Source organism: Peromyscus californicus, unplaced genomic scaffold, assembly GCF_007827085.1.
Source record: "Peromyscus californicus insignis strain IS unplaced genomic scaffold, ASM782708v3 Scaffold_7__1_contigs__length_154581171, whole genome shotgun sequence".
Taxonomy (NCBI): Eukaryota; Metazoa; Chordata; class Mammalia; order Rodentia; family Cricetidae; genus Peromyscus; species Peromyscus californicus.
Genome location: NW_026294595.1, coordinates 120,960,436 through 120,979,143, shown reverse-complemented (window position 1 = coordinate 120,979,143; position 18,708 = coordinate 120,960,436). Strand labels below are relative to the sequence as shown.

The 18,708-nt window shown below is 49.6% G+C and overlaps 1 protein-coding gene across 1 annotated transcript; it reads right to left on the bottom strand.

The window, feature by feature from the left end:
• Positions 1–8,911: 8,911 nt before the first annotated feature.
• Insm1 (INSM transcriptional repressor 1) lies at positions 8,912–11,856 on the bottom strand. The gene is given in 3 exon segments (XM_052723252.1): positions 8,912–10,997; positions 10,999–11,049; positions 11,051–11,856. Coding segments are annotated over 3 exon segments (1,551 nt in total). The 5' UTR covers positions 11,609–11,856; the 3' UTR covers positions 8,912–10,055.
• Positions 11,857–18,708: the final 6,852 nt, after the last annotated feature.

Sequence of the window (18,708 nt, the reverse complement as noted above, 5' to 3'; positions counted from 1 at the left end):
GTTATTTATTATATAATGAATCACCTCTAAAACTCAGTGTTATAAAACAACAGCCATTGTGTTACTTTTCTTATTCAGGGCTCCAGGGAGTGAGTGAGCCCATCTAGGCCATTTTTACCTGTCAAGGGGGTGAAAGGAGCTGGAGTCCTGTTCCCTCTCATGTCTGGGGTTGATTCTCAATCTTGAATGAGACCTCAGCGTAGTCTGACTTGGACTTTCTCATGGTGTGAAGATTGAGACCAAGACACGGGCAGAAGATGCATGGCCATTCCTAACCTCACATAGAAGTCACACTTAGTAATTTCTTGGTGTTACTCCTACTGTATTTTAAAGAAGCATTCACCGAGACCCATTCAGTCTTATAGGGAAAAGGATGGGTACAGAATTTGTTTCACAATGGGACATATGTAAAGGAATTTGAAGAAATATTTTAAAACCTGTACCAAGTGCATTAGTATTATGTGAAACATATAATTCAAAAAAAAAAAACTCAAAAGAGCAAAACTATTGAGTTCTTGCTAGCACTTGACCCAAATAACTCATTTAATCTTTCAGAAAAGTACTATCCAAGCCCAACCTCACTAGCCTCTGAGATCAGGCAAGATTGGACACATTCAGGGGATGGCCATAGACAACTCATTTAATCTTAACAAGAGCCCTGGGAAATACTTAGTCACAGACAGCTCAATATACTTTAGCCAGATGAAGTAGATGCATCATTAAAGGCTCCTAGTTACCTCACTTTGTGTCTAGGAGGGTCAGATAGTATGATGTTGGGGCTAAAATATTCAGGAATACTCAAATGGTCTTACTAGACAAGTCATTTCATAATACTGAACCTTATGATGGCCACTTCTGAGACACAAATCCTTTTCTGTCTCTCCCCAACATGATACCTAAACTTGATACTACCTCCTTGGCATCCCTCTTATGGGATCTATGTCTCATGGTTTGTCTGATTAGAAATCAGGCATCATTAATCTGAGGGTAGCCTGACTCCTCATAGTTTAACATTGGTATTCATGTCCAATCCATTTTCTATAACCTTCTAGCAAAGCCTAGCTGCAAGGGAGGCTGGGAAGGAAAATTTGGAAGTTTTGACTTGGGAAGGCTGGGCTCATTAAGTGGGAGATTAAGCACAGAAAGGGTATTCAAAAGGTATAGTACAAGTAAAAAATATAATCAATGTACAATACATGTGAATGCTACCTTTTCCTCATTTTATCAATAATAAAATGATCAGAGAAAAGACTGATAACTTGTGTAAAGCCCACAGCTCTTAATGGTAGAGACAAGATGATAAGGCATTTGTACTCTCATCCCATGGAACCTCAATAGGTATAACATGCCAGAGAAGGAATGGTGTTCCTTTATATATGAGTTTGTAAAAATCCCTCCACATTGAAAGACAAAGGAAAACTCCAGAAGCTACAGTTGTGACATGCTCTTTGAAGCATAAAGTTTAATTCTTGTTTGGGGTAGGGGGCAATTATGCTGGAAATCAAATACAGAGCCTCGTGCTTGCTAGGCAAGCACTCTGCCACTGATTTGAATATGCCATGTCTTTTATAGGCTCATGTGTTGAAGGCTTGATTCCCCAAGTGATTTTGTATTTGGGAAGGTGGTAGAACCTTTTGGAAGTAGGGCATAGTTAGAGGATATAGGTCACTGGAGGAACCATGTCTTTGAAGAATGTTTTACCCACACCTCTCTCTCTCTCCCTGTCTCTGCTTCCTGGCTACCATAAGGTAAGTAGGTTGTTCAACCATTCCCATCATCCATGATTATCTGCCTCATGGACTAAAACCTCTGAAATCAGGAGAAAAAAAAAAAACCAAAAACTACTCACTCCTGTCAAATGGTTGTTCTCAGATATTTGTCACAGTAACAACAAACTGAACGATACAATGTAATATTTTCTTTGAAGTTTCTAGCCAGGTGTGGTGTTACAGTACTTCAGAGGCTGAGGCAAGAGGATTCCTATAAGTTCAGGGCCAGCCTAGGATACATGCAAAACCCTGAATCGAGCAAACAAGTTTCTAGATCATAAGTGTCAGAGTTTGGACTTGGTTTCATGTATTGGACAGAAATGTGTCTGCATCCCTCTGCTGCCCTTTAGACTAAATTGTTCAGGGATATTTTTTTCCTTCCCTCATTCACATCGGTTGTCATGGTTCTGGGATGGCCTGTTAACTTGCCTGCAGGAGTATAACAATGAGTGATTTCCACACCAAGAGTTCTTAGAACCGAAATGGAAAGTAAAGAACCAGATAGAAGGGAGCATAGAAAGCCAGCTCAGAGTGATTTTCCCACCATGCTGTGGCCTAAAATGCCATACCATCTATTTCTCTCTCTTATACTTTGCATCTGCAGCCTATTAAAGCAAAGCAGAATCTACAGATTTGGTATTATGCAAGTGGGAGAGCCTTTGTTGTGGTTGGAGTATTGAATGTATCTGATTTTTTTCATAAATATCAGATACTTGCATTTGCACGATTTTTAGAAATAAGTTTCTCCTGTGTTTGATACAGGAGACAGTGTTTCTCTCACCAGGTGGGAGAGAAGTCATCTGACTCCTGATTGAGGACTAGAACTGTGCCTGTCCTAGTCCCCTGGCAAGAGGACAGAATGCATTTCACCATCCATATGAATTCTCCCATACCAGAAGCTTTGCCACCTTGGATTGTTCTCTTTGCCTGCAGGATGGTCAGCTATAAGCCTGTCTCTTGTAGGGCTTCCTATGTCCCCATCTGTTCCACAGATATGGATTAATGAAACCTTGTAGAGTACCTGCGAGAACTCAGTGAGTAACTCAGGCAGGCCTCAGACTAGGCCAAACTGAAGTTAAGCTGCTAATACAGTTACAGATGCATCATTAGTTGGAGCTAGTGGTCCCTGGCTAAGATTTCCAAACACTAGCTCTTCGTTCAAACCTACTGTTTGCCCAAACCAGGATGACTCAGTCTGTGGGCAACAGTTCACTCTAAACCCATCAATATCAACATCCACACAGACTTCCTTGCATCTTGTTAACATTCGGATTCTAATGCAGTGGTAGGTCCGAGATGAGGTCTGCAGTTCTGTCTGCTCTTCAAACTGGCTCCCACATGATGCTGATGCAGTGAGTCTGTGGTCAGCAAAGTCCTGAAAAATGCAAATAACAAGCCTACAACCTGTTTATTGTGCTTTCCCATCTTCATCTGTTTTGTGTTGCTGTGACAAACCACAGACTGGTTGGTTTATAATGAATAGGTGTTTATTGCCTTACAGATTATGGATCCTCCAAAGTCTCTGTTCCCTTGGGAATTCCAAGAGCCTTCCTGCTGTATCATCCCACTGAAGGTAGAGAGCAAGTGAGGAAGAGCATGATGGGCCCGAGGCACGCTTATCACTACCTTACCTTCTGCATTAACAACACTAATCCATCCATGAGGTCACAACCATCATGATCTTGATGCCTCCCATTAGGCTCCACCTCCAAACACTTGAATTGGATATTCTCTTTCCAGCATAGTATTACATTTCTGTCATATGAACTTCGAAGGCACATTCAAACCATAACATCATCATCATCATTGATATGCTTGTGACACTGGGTCAGAGAACTTGTATAAAAATAATGATTGGCAGCCTTTCTCCAGTTTTGACCTTTGGACACTAACCTAAATGTCCATATCCTCAAATACTTGCACAATTAAAAGAGATCAGCAACTGCCAAGAAGATGTTGGCTGCTATTAAATTAACACCATTTTGAAGCAAGTGAATGCTAACTCAAAGTTATCTTCTGTCTTTGAATCAACTTCTAAGCTAATAAGTGAGTAGTTACCCAAATTCCTTGAAATGTTAAGTTGAACTACATATGAAGTTTTTATTTTTGACTTAGAAAAAGAGCCCAAGTTGTTATTTCGCCAGCTAATGTCAGGTCATTTGTGTAAGTAAGAAACCCTTTCAAGTAATGGACGACCTTGCTATCTTAGTTAGGATTCTATTGCTGTGAAGAGATACCATGACCATTGCAACACTTATGAGAAAAACATTTAATTTGGGTGGCTCACTTACAGTTTCAGAGGTTCAGTCCATTATCATCATGGTGAGAAGCATAGCATGTAGGCAGGTGTGTTGCTGGAGCTGAGAGTCCTACATTTTGCTGGCAAGTCAAGTGACTGTCACACTGAGTGAAGCTTGAGAAAGGAGACCTCAAAGCTTGCCCCCAGAGTGGCACACCTCCTCCAACAAGGCCACACCCTCTAATAGTGCCACTCGGTTTGGAGGCTGTTTTCTTTCAAACTGTCACGCTTGCTCTTCTGTTTAGATGTCTGTAATGATTGATAGGAGTCAGAGTAGGGCTTATATTGCCGAAAGCAACCATGATGGAGGGGGCGAACGTGAGCAATACTAATAAAATCAACTGGAAGGCAGTTTTCTATTTTGTGGGAAACTGCCTCTTTGCATCTATATTCTAGAATGGCAATGGTTTGTTTCACATAGACAGCAGAAGAAAAAGAGCCACAGATAAGTTGATGGGACAAGCTTTTAAATGGCAACCCTGAACATGTGTATTTTAGCCCGAGTCTCCCACCCTTTCTAGTCTTTGTACTCCGGAAATTGTAGCCTAATTTTTCTTTCTCCAGTAGAAAGAGCCCTTCTCTGAACTCTGCTCTTCCATGCACTGACACCTCCCTGTGCCCTATCAGATTTGACACACAATAGCATCTTGGCTTACTCTGTTCATTCTGTCAGCCTCAGGTGTGACTGTCATCTGGCTGTGGTATTTGCGAAGAGGACATTGCACTGGGGCTCTGGCTGTGTATAGCAGAGACGAAGCAGATGTTGCACTCAATGAAAGGCCTTCTTTGATGAGTGAAAGAGGAGAGCGATGAATTTAGGTTGAAGTTTCCGGTGTTATCTCCCTGCTATGTTATGCTCGGCCTATGGGCTCAAGCCAAATGGAAGGAACCGTGAATGTCTGAGAGCAGGGCAGTACAGTGGTAAACTGAATGAGAACTGTGGAGGCATTGCTGGTGTGGCAGGGTATGACTATAATGTGCTTGCAACACAGGCTCTTCACAGGCCTTTGAGGGTGTTCCTACTGCCATGAACATTCTAGAAGTTTCACTGCAGTTTGGAATGGCTTGTCCCTCTAGTGTGGGCTTGTTGCAATGAGTTAATGCAGACAAAAGAAATCAAAAACTGAAAACGGAAACACTAATGCTTTGTGTGGAAATGCCACCCGGGAGACCACACAGCACAGAAATCTTCAAACAAGACAAGCATGAATGTGTTCACCCCATAACCCATCTGTTCCCCATGCAGAAGGAAGTGTGTACAGCCTGGATAGCCCCATGTTCCACAGGCAGCATGCCCACAATAAAAGTATCTGGTAGACAAAGGATGACAGACACTTGGGGCTTAAGAGATGAAGGGGTGAATGTTTGGGTTCATTAAAATATGCTAACTGACTTTAAATCATGTGCTCAGTTTGTTCTCTGATTTGGAGAAACACACCAGACTAGAGCCTTTATTAGGATAATAAAATCCAAATTGGGATGATAAAAAAAAAACATCCAGAATAATTGTGAATGGTAACTCTGCAAGCCAGAACTTTTTTCTCTCTCACCCCCATGAGAAAACAATTTCCCTCACTCCAAAGGTCTATCCTGGGTCCCTTGCTGGGGACACCTTTCCATGGACCCTGTTGCTTTCAGTATTGTGTCTGATTCCAAGTAACTTCTCCCTGTGGTTCCTCATAAAGAATATGTTTAAAAACAAAAGCAAAGCACCAGAACTTGTTTCTCTTCAGAAAACCCTCTTGCCTGGCCAATTGCCTCGGTGAATCAAAACCTGTAGTCAGTTGCAGAGGGTGAGGATGTTGAAAATTACTGATCTACTATTTCCTTAGCAACCTTAGAAGAAGACAGGACTTCTTAGAAGAAGACAGTACATTTGGCTTCTCTCTCTCCCTCTTACTCTTCAGACTGCTATTTTTTGAGTTATTTTATTAGAACACAGATTTAGAGTTAAAGTCTGAAGTCTTTAAGCCACTATCACGCCATCTTGCTGATCAAATAGAATCAGAATCATTGTTAATTCTGTAAGTTCTTTCATCCCGTGGGGTTCTCTCCACAGCTCTGCTTCCTTACTGTTCTGAAAATCCCACAGCTCGTAGATTCAACCACCAAACATTACAGCTTCCTCTACCTCTGCGATGTCTTTTTTATCTTAACCTGGCCCCACAACAAGCTAACGGTGACACATGCCAGAAAATTATTTGAAGTCAGCAACTTTTGTTCAAACTAAGCCTGCCAGAGGCTGCAGATTTGTAGCAAATTCTACATGTCCTAGGGGAACAGCAGTTGGGACAGTGAGGTTGCCTCCCGTGTGAAGAACACTGGATCCCTCTGGGGTCTGTGCTGTCTATTGTCTCTCAGACTTCGGAATGCCCCCTGAGATGACCCATGGTGTTTGTGTCCCCGCCCCCACCCATGGTATCTATCACTGAGAATATCTGAGGTCGACAGGCAAAGATAAAGAGCCTAGTGGGATCCAAGCAACATGGACTAATGCTACAGAGTCTGACCAACCCTTGTCCTTTGTCGGACTAATGGTGCCAGAATTCCTCCAGAGTTATCTATTTAGTTGGATTAAGAGGCTCTTCTGCTTTGTCTGGTTTGACTCTGTGGAAAGCTATAGAATGAAGTAAAAAAATAAAAAAAGATGGGATGGGTCAACTGAGGGGGGGAGGGCAAGACACTAGGCCAGGGTTCTGGGTACCAGCAGCAGAGCAAACAGGGCCAGATGAGAAGTGTTGCACCCTCTCCAGCAGTGCCCCCACCCCGACACACCAGGCAACATTCAACTGTAGCATTGCCCTGTGCAAATGTGGGCACCCAGGTCTCCGCAAGGCACTTAGCACGCCCCCAAGTGTCACTGTGTGTTCAGGGTTGGAGTCCAGCCAGCCTCCTTCTAGATTGAAACAGACTAGCTTTCTGGGCTTCCGGTAGGTGTGATTTCCTCTGTCCATGGTGCTACCCAGAAAGAAGGAAAGACTTGTAACCTCGGTGTTTGGGAAAAACTCCCTACAGCAAGACCTTCCCAGCACAGTCCGTGTTCCCGCTCAGCACGCCACCACTCCCCCTCGCCCCCCTTAGAGCTCCCACTGTTCCGGTCTCAGAGAAGTGAAGCTGGTGAGTGACAGGTGGCCCGGGCCTCAGGACAAGGATGACTGTGAGGAAAGAGGTCAGCCCAGTGCCTCGCCGCTGTTCCAGGGACCGGCTCATTTAAGGTCCTAAGCAGTTCAGAACACCCTCTTGCTCTTTTGTTTTGCCCCATCTAACATAGATAAAGAGCTAGGCTAACATTTCGTGTATTTGTCCCGCTTTTGGACCCTCCCTCAGGGCCAGGTTGCTCAACCTAACCCCCAATCCTTCCACCATCGAGCCTGTACTGTGGTATAAGTTAGGAAATCATGAACTGGCTTCCAATGACCTCCCGATATTGGGGTGACCTCCGAACACACAGCCTGTCGACAGACAGCCTTTGCATCAGTATCAAGAAGAGTGTATTTTCCGCTCTCCAAGGAAGCATGGAAAGGGGAAGGCCGACTTCCTCATTGCAGAATATTATGCCAACTTGTATTGCTTGAGAATTTGTCGCCCAACACTCTTCCTCTGTACTTCAAGGGTCCACTTCAATCATCTCTGTTTACTATGCAGCTTCACTCAGAAACACATAAACATACACAGAATCTTAGTTTTTATTCTGGAGAAGTAGTGTGTTTGTTCAGCTGAAATACATCTCCCCAGGAGACAGAGAACCATTCATGAACAAGTAAGTCACATCTGCATGTATATAGGTGAGTAGAGGTGAATTCCCACCCTGTGGTCAAAGGCAAAACCAGCGAGTCCGACACAGATGCAGCCACTGTTCCTGAGACAGGTCTGGACTTGTCGAGGGGGGCCAGATTTCATGTTTATTAAAAAAAAAAAAAAAAAAAAAAAAAAAGTCCTACTGCCACTGAGCATACATGCACTGCCCTGTAGCTTGGATGGTGTGTGGTTCAGAGAGAAATCTTTAAAGGTCCCATATTTAATTCTGAATTCCTCACTCCCTGCACACTCATCAAAGTTCTCTTAGGAAGATCTCCACAGTGTAGACCTCTTTGGCAGGCAAATGTGGTTGGAAGACCTGATGGGCATTAGGAAAAAAAAACGTAGGAGATCTTCACAAAATGAAGGGCACACTCATAGGTTAAACGTGGCTACACTCCCTCCTTGTTCGCACTTTTCAGAATACTGTGGGTGATCAGCAGAACCATTCTTCAAAGAGCTGAGTGACAAATAACGGAAAACATTGTAATTGCCTGTTATTAAATTTAATACCCCAAACAGATGGTGTCCCCCCCCCACCCCTGCTCATGCACTCAATAGATGGCTCACCTGACTGGAAACTTATTTTAGAGCCCTTTCTCCAAACTCGGTGGCTTAATTTGTAAATTTCTTTTTTCTACTTGGTCCTTAATAATAATAATGATAATAATAGTCTCTCACATTTTGAGGAATGGCAATCACCTAAAACTCCAAATTATAGACAAGTGAAGAGTGTGTTAAATAAAAGTGGTATCCCTTTATCTGCTGGTGAAGGGGGCAGAGTCTTTTGAGGGCTTAGTTCTGCCCCTCTGACCGGCTGCTAGGGCTTGCTCTAGCTCTTTCTAGTACATTTCTGTCAGAAAGGGCAGAGTCTAATACAGGTTCAGCTGTGAAAAATCCCCGACTCTTTTGAGAGGGGATATCTTCCCTAACCATAGAAACACAGGCGCTTTTTAGAAATCACTAAAAACCACCGTTTAAAATCCATTTTAGATCCTCTTTGGAAGGAACTATGTGATAGGAAAATAAGACGACAATATTTTGACTTTGAAAATATTTTATTTGAATAGTAAATATTTATACAGTTGAAACAGTTCTATTGAAGCTTTCTATAAATAGCTAACAATTAAGAAAATAATGTATGTAGAAAAGAGATTGCATTTAAAAGTAAGAGCTGTCGTTGTACAAGGGCCTTGGGGCCCCTCAAGCAGAATAAAATGGTACGTTGTCTGTAATTCCCTCAGATAGATAGAAAAGTTAAAACTCTCAGCAGACCCCTTTACTAAAAAGGTTCTTTCCTAAAATGCACAGTGAAATGTCAAAAGTGGCAGGGGGAAAGCTCACAAAACAAATCAAAAAAGAATCAGCAATCAAATAATATCGTAATCTTCATAATTAATATAAATAAATAAAGAATAAATAACAATTACGCATAAATCAACATATACATGTAAAGGGAACTCATATAGTCCTACCTCAACAAAGATGATCAAACCAGAACCTCTTCCGTGAAATATTGAGGCAGTTACTACAGCATCTCGTGAAAACTTCTCTCCCTCCCCCCCAAAACAATTCCGAACAGACAACAGGTCAAGGCATTTGTGGCTATACTAAAGAAAACTCTTTTGTAAGCAATGTGATTTGTTCACATACAAAAAGGTAAAGCCAGACTCCAGCAGTTCACAAGCCATAATAAAGCTAATCGTGTGGGAAGTTCAATTTACAGCCTGTGAAATATAAAGGCATTTATTTATTCCTCAAGATTCACCCAAAACAACCCGTACAATGCTACAGACATTGAGAGCAGAGATTGGTAGGCAGAGCAAACCGCATTTTCTAGACCATGAACACAGCGAATACTAGCAAGAAAAACAGCTTCGCCCCTCAAGGGGAGGCTTCCAACCACGAGACAAACGCATACAGCTTTTTTTTTTTTTTCTCCCCTGTACAGAAAGAGACGGACTCCTGTTGCTCCATGGGTGGGGGTACACAACGCAAAGGGGGTAGGGTACAAAAGGAGTCACAGCGAGAGGACCAGGGTTACCATCACGCCACACCGAGAGAAGCGAAGACGACACTTTTACCCCGGGATGGGGGTGGGGGCACCCCAGCGCAGGCATGGGGGCGCGCTCTCTTTGTGGGTCTCCAAGTGAAGGCACAGTTCTGGGGGCCGGGACCGAGGGCGCACTCTAGCAGGCTGGACGCACGGGCACCTGAAGGAGGATCACCTGTCTATTCTCAGACGGGTGGCACTTGTTGATGTGCCGCGTAAGACCCGGGGAGCTGTAGAAGGTAGCCGGGCAGTACTTGCAGGGGAACACCTGGGCAGCGTGCAGCAGGCGCAGGTGGCGCTCCTGGGCGCCCTTGCTGGGGAAGGTCTCCCCGCACACTGGGCACAGGTGGCACTCGGCGGCCGCACTCAGGCCCAGTACGCCGGCCGCCTCGCCGTCGCCCGCGGCCTCCTGGGGCGTCTTTTCGTCGGGCCCCGCGTAGAAAGCCAGTATGTCCTCGGCGGGAGGCGGCGGCGGCGGCGGCGGCGGCGCGCCTTTGGCCTGCAGCGCCTGGTGATGTGCCAGCAGGTGCTTGCGCAGATAGGCCTGGCGACGGAACTTCTTGGCGCAGTGGTGGCACTCGTAGAGCCCGTCCTCGGAGCCTGACTCGGAAACGCCGCCGGGGCTCGGCGTGTCCCGATCGCTGCCGCCGCCCGCAGCCTCGCGCGCCTCGGCCCTGGTAGCGGCTTCCGGCTCCGGCGCACGGGTTGTGGCAGGCGCGGGCCGTGGTTTGTGCCAGCGACGGTGCGAGGCCAGGTTGGCCGGGCAGCTGAAGACCTTGGCGCACTCGGGGCAGCGGTACTCCACGCGCACGATGCGCGAGCACTTGTGCTGCGCCAGCGCGAACGGGTCGGCGTACTCCTCCTTGCACAGCTGGCAGATGAACTCGCCCAGCGGCCGGGTTGCGCCCCCCGCACGGCCCCGCGGAGCCTCCACCGGGCCCTCCTTGATCTTGAGCCCCAGCACCGGCGACGTGGTCACCTCATCCTCGAAGTGTAACTTGCGGATGGCCTTGGGCTTTTTGGCGCTCGGGGCCTTGACTGCCTTGGCGGGTGGCTCTGCAGCGAGAGTGGCGGGGGGGCGCGGGCCGCTTGCCCGGGGGCCGCAGGGCTGCGGCGGGGGACAGGGGGGGGACCAGGCCCGGGACCCCGTGCCGCCTCGGCGCCGGCGGAGAACGCGGTGCCCATCTTGAGCTCGGCAGGCGCGAAGAGTAGCGCGTCTCCGCCGCAGGTGCCGCCGCCGCCAGCGCCGTTCGCGCCGCCGCCTCCCCCTGCGAGCAGCGCGGCGGGCGTAGGGAAGGACTCGGCTGACACCGGCGAGCCGAGGTTGAAGCTGCGCTCGAAGTACTTGTGCTTCTCATGCTCGCGGCTCACCGGCCGCGTGGGGCTGTAGAGAGGTGCGGGGTGAGCAGCCTCTGGGTTGCCGAAGTGCGCGGCCCGCGGGCCCGGAGGGGGTGGCGGCGGGCCTGGCGCGCAGGCGAGCGCGGCGGCGAGCGCTGCATGGGCGCGCTCCGCGAGCGCCGGCGGCGGAGGTGGCGGCAGTGGCCCGGGGCTTGGCACCGGGGGCTCGGCGCGGGCGCCCCCGCAGCCGGGTGACAGCAGCAGCGCGCGGTCACCGTCCTCGCCGCCCCGAACCCGGTAGGACACGGGCGTGGACTTCTTGCTGCGCTTCACCAGGAACCCGCGGGGCATGTTGGCGCGGTGCACGGGCAACGCACTGGCTGAGTCCCACCTCCGTGCTCGGCCCTGATGGCCCTCAGTGCCCCCAGCCCATCGCCTGCACTAGGCGGCTTCGAGACTCGCGTTGCGCCGGCAGCGGCTGGCCCGGCTCTGCGCCCCGCACGCGCGTCCCTGTCCCCGGGCCCGGGCGCCGCTCCCTTTTAACGGGGGGGAGGGGGCCATTGTTCTCGCCTCCCGCTTCCCCCGGAGCCAATCAGAGCGTCCGCAGCTCCTCCGCCCGGGAGGGTGGGAGGGCGACAGAGCGGCAAAAAGGGAGCCGGGACTCAAGGGTCGCCCGGTAGGTGCGGCAGATGTACCTGAGGGCGCGGGGCCCCAGCGCGCGCCCCTCGGCCGCCCCGCCCCGCCGCGCCCGGCGCCGCCGCCCCGCCTGGCCCAGGCACACGCCCGGCCCCGCCTCCCTTCACGGTCTGCTGCTCCTCTATGGGGAGGCGCACGTGCCTGGGCTTTGTGTATCTCCTCCGGGGGGCGCGGAGCCGCCAAATGGGCCCGTCCATCAGCACGACAATGTGCGCCCCCCTCCCGCGCGGGGATTACCCGCGGGTCGCGAGCTAAATAGCAACAAAGGAGAAGAATGGCCCCAAATATGTCAGGAGGGTTCAATCCGCGAGCCGGAGCCCAGGGGGAAATTGGGCGCGCTGATGGGGATGGGGGCAGGGGCGACCAGAGGGCTGCGGCTGCGGCGGGAGAAGGGCGCGGGAGCCCCGCATGCTGTTCCTGCCATCATCAGGAAGGAGAAAGCGCTGCGAAGTCCGGACAGCCAGTGGCTGGCCAGAGCCCTGGCCCTGGGACCCTGGGGTTCCGAGTGTAAACAAGTCCGGCCTGCGGGCTTCGGCTGAGCGCTGTGTGTGCTCGCAGGCTCGGCCTACCGGTGAGCTTCGAAAAGCCTTTCTCGAGTTGGAGAAAACTGTTGGCACGTTTTCGATCCTCCGCGGGTGCGGGGCTGCAGTCCTGACTGGCTGGCTGACTTCTAAAAGGAACTTGAATGTCCTGAACTTACTTTCCTTTCCCTAAGATTCCTGAGGCCCTGGGATTAGCGTCCTTGCCAAGGTCAGACCCAGGCTTCAGGAGCCTCCTCTCTGTCCAGGGCGTAGGCAACGCCTGTGGAGTTGACCCAAGCGGGCCACGCGCGGTGAAGTTGGTTTCCACCCTCTGCGCAGCCTCATGCATTTTCATTCTGAGCGGGCATTTTGTCTGCGGGTTGACATCAGATGCTAAATCAAGGGCTCCAATCAAGGCGCTGCGGAATAAAGCAACCGCCTGTCTGGGCGCCCCCCGCCCCCCCCCCCCCCCCCCCGAGCCGTGGCCCCTTCACCTTTGTGAAGGAAATTAACCTCCCGCTATTGAGCGCGGGTCGCGGCCAATCTGGACGCAAAAGAGACGCGTGCTGCGGGGGGGGGGGGGGGGGGGGGGGAGGGCCAATCTGTCCTCTGAGGGAGGCTGCAGCCTGGGAGGACCAGCCGCTTCCCCGTGCCACCGGGAAGAGACAACAGGGAAGGACATCCCCGGTCGCACACACCACACCCGATGCCCGATTTGGACCCAGACCGGACAACTTGTCTAGGATCCTCTTCCCGGCCCAGAGTCGAGGAAACACAAAAGATTGCACTTCTCGGGAAAGGAATAGGTTCCTACGAATGCACATTAGTCGGGACTGTCTTTCACCAGGGAACAAATAGCCGAGACTCACCAAATGTCATAGCTGTGGGGAAAACGTCACTTTACTGAAAGTGAAGAAAACATTTTTTCCCCTTGCAATGCTTCGTGAGGCTAGATTTTGCTGAGTTTCAGTTATGCCTAATTCCACTGAAGGCATTTAATTGTTTTGGGGTTTCCCTCTGAAAATACCCTGGCTTGGAAATTAAATACAGTTTTTCAACAGACTCCACTCGAGTAATAAATAAATTGTAATGGGGACAGTTATTACGGTGAGTTAACTAAGGGGGGGGAATCTTATGATTTTTATGCCTGTGATTTTTTTTAACCCATCAACTGAAAAGAGAAAAATACATAAAATGAATGCTGTGATGGTTGGTTGCTAGTCCTTAAAAAGTTAGAAATCCTAAAATGAATTTACAATTCCTGAATGTTTCAATCTGAAAATAACTGATGTTATTTCCTTGCTCTTTTGAGCGCTGATTAATACTGCTGATAAAATTAGGAGAGAGAGGGGGATTCCGGGACAGCTTTGACCAATTTTATTTTCTAATCACGAATCCCATCTGGGTTGTGGAATAATAGAGCAGGGCTCAACGGTCTACCCCCAACTGGATATTTAGTCTTGCGGATGTAACACTCTTTTTATTCAAAAGACTACCGGAAGAGTTAGTTGCCTAGTGAATTATTAAACAAACAAAAAACCCCACTAATAATTGTAAAGAAAGTGTGTGTTGGGGGTGCGGGTTGCATATGACCAACAATTGAAAAAAATAAAATCCTTGCCTGAGGGAATTCAAACAGGGTTCTTGATTTAGTCAGGGAAATCTATGCAGATATTCAACGGATGCTTTTCACGCTGGTACAATTAAAATAAATGGAAACTTGGAAAGTCCTGGAACACTCAGGCTGCGCGCGCGCGGACACATGCACGCACCAGCCACCCTTCAGCAGGTGCAGTCCGGCATTGGTGGTGGGGTCTCCATTGTGGTCTGCAGAATTTTCTCAGAGCTTGTCTGCCTGCAGGAACCAGGACACTGTCTCCTACGATGTGTCTTCCTCTGAGGAAGAGCAAAGCTCGCCCGCGGCCTGCTTCTCCACACTGCGATCTGGAATAATGGTCGCGGGGAGGAGTGGTGGGAAAACCCTGAGTGTTACTTTTCCTTCTTTGGGGGAGGGGAGGCTTAATGGAGTTGGTGGGAGGCAAGGCACTGAAGTGTCCCTCTAGGACACCAAGGCGAGGATTCCTCTCCCGGCAGGAACCTCTTGGGAAAACCTCCCAGGCCTCTCCGATGCTTATCTTTGCAGAATGGTGTGTGGGTACCAGCTCCCAAGGCTGCAGACCTGGAGGCTGGCTGTGTACCATCCTCTCCTATCCTGTGCATGCGGCTGCCGTCGGGGCAAGCGTCGGGACTCACTGTAAACCCCCAGCTCTGCTCTCGAAAGAAAGTTGAGACCACTAGGAGTTTCTAGAAAGTGGGTGTCTAGGTTCTAAGTACAATCTTCGGGAATTTAGCCGCGGGTCTGGAGTTGTGCTAACAGTTTTAACGACTCTGAAGGAGACGAATGGGTCAGGGGTCTCAGCCCTCCACCGGCAGGGAGAGCTTCTGGAGACACAAGGTTATGTGTGTGTCGGGTGGGTGTCTCTGGTTCTCTCTGCCCTTCTGCAGCAGCCGGCTCTCCTGACTTAACAGAAGCACCCCCGGCCACAGTCCCCCAGTTCCCACAAGCCACGCCTGGAAGGCACTGAGTCCCACAGTCCCATGGCCACCGCCGGTCCCGGAGGAGCCAGAGTCCAGAAGCTTTGTGTTTGCAGGAATGAAGGGTTGTCTTGTCAGTCCCAGGGGCACGCGAGAGACACGCGCAGGCGGGATGCCGCCGCCCCTCCCGGCCCAGTCCGGCCTCTGGGCACCTTCCGGGCCTCCCCGCCCCGTAGGCCTCTGCCTTTGTTCGGCACATTAGCATAAAGCTGCCACGGATCTCCCGTTTAAATAATTCCACACAAAAGGAGAGTGCATGAAAGAGATCGAACAAGGGTGAAGCCGCGAGGCCGCGCCAGGCGCTGGGCGCGGGAGGGACGCGCTCTAGTGTCCCCTCCCCTCCAGGGCCCAGGGCCCCCGCAATCTGCAATCTGCCGCGCACCCATTATGAAGCCACCTCGTTCATACCACCACCACCACCACCACCACCACCACCACCACCACCACCACCACCACTACCCGCCACCCCACCACCCCTCCCTGTGCCATCAGGCCACCTCACATTCCTTGGAGTGCCCTCAGGGCTGTTTGTTTTTGCATTGGATAGGGGACAGTAAGGGGAGGACGTAGGGTGGTTGGACCCAGGCCTGGCTGCTTGGAGGGGCCGCGAAGCCAGAAGATGTGGGAATGTCTCAGCTAGAACCTTGGGGCAAGTGCGCGGGATAGCACTGACCGGGACAGGTTGACAATGAACCTGGGTACAGACGCACCCTCGCCCCCACCCCCCACCCCCGCCCCGTGTCTGAAAAAGAACCCACAGAAGCGGAGCCAAACCCACCAGAGAGGCCGGAGGCCCCATTGCCAACACCCCACGTCCCACATCACCACCCTCTGGGAGCCTGAAGGGCACTTGTGGCCTGGGCCTGCCCTTGGGTTCAGGGTGTGTTTCTCTAACACCTTATCCTCCTCGGAGCTTGCTTCGATCCCTCTCCTATTTGGTACACCTTTCCACCCTTTCTCTCCCACCTCCTTTGACTGTTTTTTCCCTCCCTCCCGGCTTCCTGTCATTCGTCCCCCTTCTCCCCACCCCATGCGCCACCTCTCTTTAGGCCAATCTTCCTGTCTTTTCCTCTCCACCTCTCTCCTGGTCTTCCTCCTCACTTCCAGTCGCCTCTCGACCTCAGACTATCCCTCTCCCCACCTCTTCCAGCCCCCTTCCCCCCCCCCCAGTGTTTCTTCGCAGATCTTGACAATCCCTTTCCCCCTTCTCATCACAGTCCCCCCCTCCACCTATGTCCTTCCCCTCCTCCTTCTCTGCCCTCTTCCACTCCTACCTTCTCTTTTTCCCTCCCTCGATCTTTCCCCCACTCTTCTTATCCCCCACCCCCCACCCCCCCAAACAGGCCAACGTGTGTTATTTTATTTGTCTAGAGAGAGCCTATTTGCTCGGTGATGTGTGGCCTCCTGGTCGCCTGCTTTAATGGGGGACTCGGAGGCTGGGTTTCTGTGAGCATTAGCATACAGCTGCCGGGCTCCCGCCCCGGCCCCCGCGCTTACTTTACGCCGGCCTTATCTTCACTTCTCTCAGCCAGAAAACAATCAACCGCTCCTCACACACGCGACTTTCCAGTCCGACCCTGTTAAGACCGGCTCGCCCAACTGCATTCTGTCCTTGTGTTCCTGTGTTCAATCTCTCTCTCTCTCTCTCTCTCTCTCTCTCTCTCTCTCTCTCTCTCTCTCTCTCTCTCTCTCTCTCTCTCTCTCTCTGTAAATATTGATTGGCTGATTTTTATCCTCCAGGCAGGTTTTTTTTCTCTTTCACACCATTTCCTACTTTTGAGTTCCTGTAATATTTGAGTGCAGAAAAACCACAAGGACGCCTTTGTAGCGAGGAGGCTACATTTCTTTTTAAAGACCTGGCATCTGTGAGAACATTAGAAGCATGAGTGAAGCAGTGTTTGTAAATTTAACTTTGGTATTTTCTTGATGATAATCCTTGGTTAAAACATACAATTCTAAGATCAGGTGGGGACCCTCTGAGATGTTCCAATGTTGGCCTCTTTAAAAAATCTTTAGAGTGGGCTCTATTCTCCTGGAGTCCTTAAGAGAGACAGTTTCAAGCTGGGACCCATGGCTATGAGGGCTTTCCTTCTTAGGAAACTTGTTCTCAATGGCTGCACATATATGCCAAAGGTCCCAGATTCGGGAACTTGCTTTCTAAGAGTGGGACAAGGATTAAAATGTCACCAGACCCCTTTTGTAGGCCACAGTATGCTTTAGATGCTCTCGAATGTGATGTGGTGCCCTGACCACTCTTTTAAAGGCAGTAAAGAAAACACCGCTGTTAGCAGAGTTATAGGAGACTTGCTGTTAAGGTTAACACAGTCATCTGGGGTCACTTCTGTGTAACTAGAGGCTTTATCATGGTAATAGTTGGTCACAAAAGTCATGACTGTTAAGCCGGCTCACTGACTTTGTTCTGTTCATCTCTAGACCAGTATCCCAGGGCCTCTCACCCAAACCTCTACATCTGCTGAGGGGTTTGACCCAGGTCCTCTCAGGAACTGGAAGAGGGAAGGAAGAGGGCCTGGTGCCTGAGCTGACAACCCTGAAATATGTGTTGGGTGTGAGTTCTGAAACGTGGACCAGCAGCAATTGGTTCCCATTCAAGTGATAGTTTGTACCATATGGCCACTGCTGCCCTCCCCCTCAATGGCCTGTGCATTTGTGTAAAACCTATGTGTGAAGGAATTAGTGGCATTTATTACTTGCTTTTGTCTGGCTGCAGAAAGACGGGAGTTCAGTGTTCTGGAACAATCTTGTTGTGGGACCATGTGTCAAACAACTTGGTCGCTCCAAGGACCCAGACAGCTTGCAGCAGAGCTGGATGGTGTGTGTAGATTTTTGGATTGCTAGCTTCCATTTGGCCTTGTGGAAGCTGGGAGAATCTTACCACTGTGCCTTTGGGTATGTGTATGTGACAAAAACCCATAATGTGTTCATAAAATCCAATCCCTACTGTGGACCAGCACACTGTTCCTGAATTCGCGTGCTTTGGAGGTGGGCAATTAAAACTTGCTTTATGAGAGAAAGTTTCTTGCTTGCTCACTTCCTTCTTTCCTCCCCTCCCTTCCTCCCTTCCTCCTTTCTTCAAGACAGTTCCACTTTGCAGTCCAGGCTGGCCTCCAAAGGCACAGCTCAGACTGGCCTTGAACTCATGGTGACCCTCCTGTCTCAGCCTCTGGTGGTGCTAGAAAGGAGATAAAGAAAATTCTGATCCACACTGGACACACTAGGGGCCAGTCCTGCTCCTACCTCACTCCCCCAGAGATCAGAGTCAAATAAAATGAACTAGATTATTTTCCCTCTACATTTTAGAATTTGAAATCTGTGTGTGAATTTCCCAGTCATCCAATTTGTCTTAGTCTGTATGTTCATAATCAGCAAAATGAATAATAATAAAAAAAAGGGCTGTGAAAGTAGTCTTCTTGGTTTCAAAAGGTCAGGTATGTTCCACCCAGTCCTCCTGAGGGTAGATGACAAATTTAATTTCTCCTTGTCTGTTTACCAATTTTCCATTCTGGACACATTATTTTATTTTTATATCACCCACTATTACTTGGTACGCATAGGAAGAGCTAATGAAACTGGCACCAGAACACTCCAGGAAATCAAACAGATTCACACACAAGGTAAAAA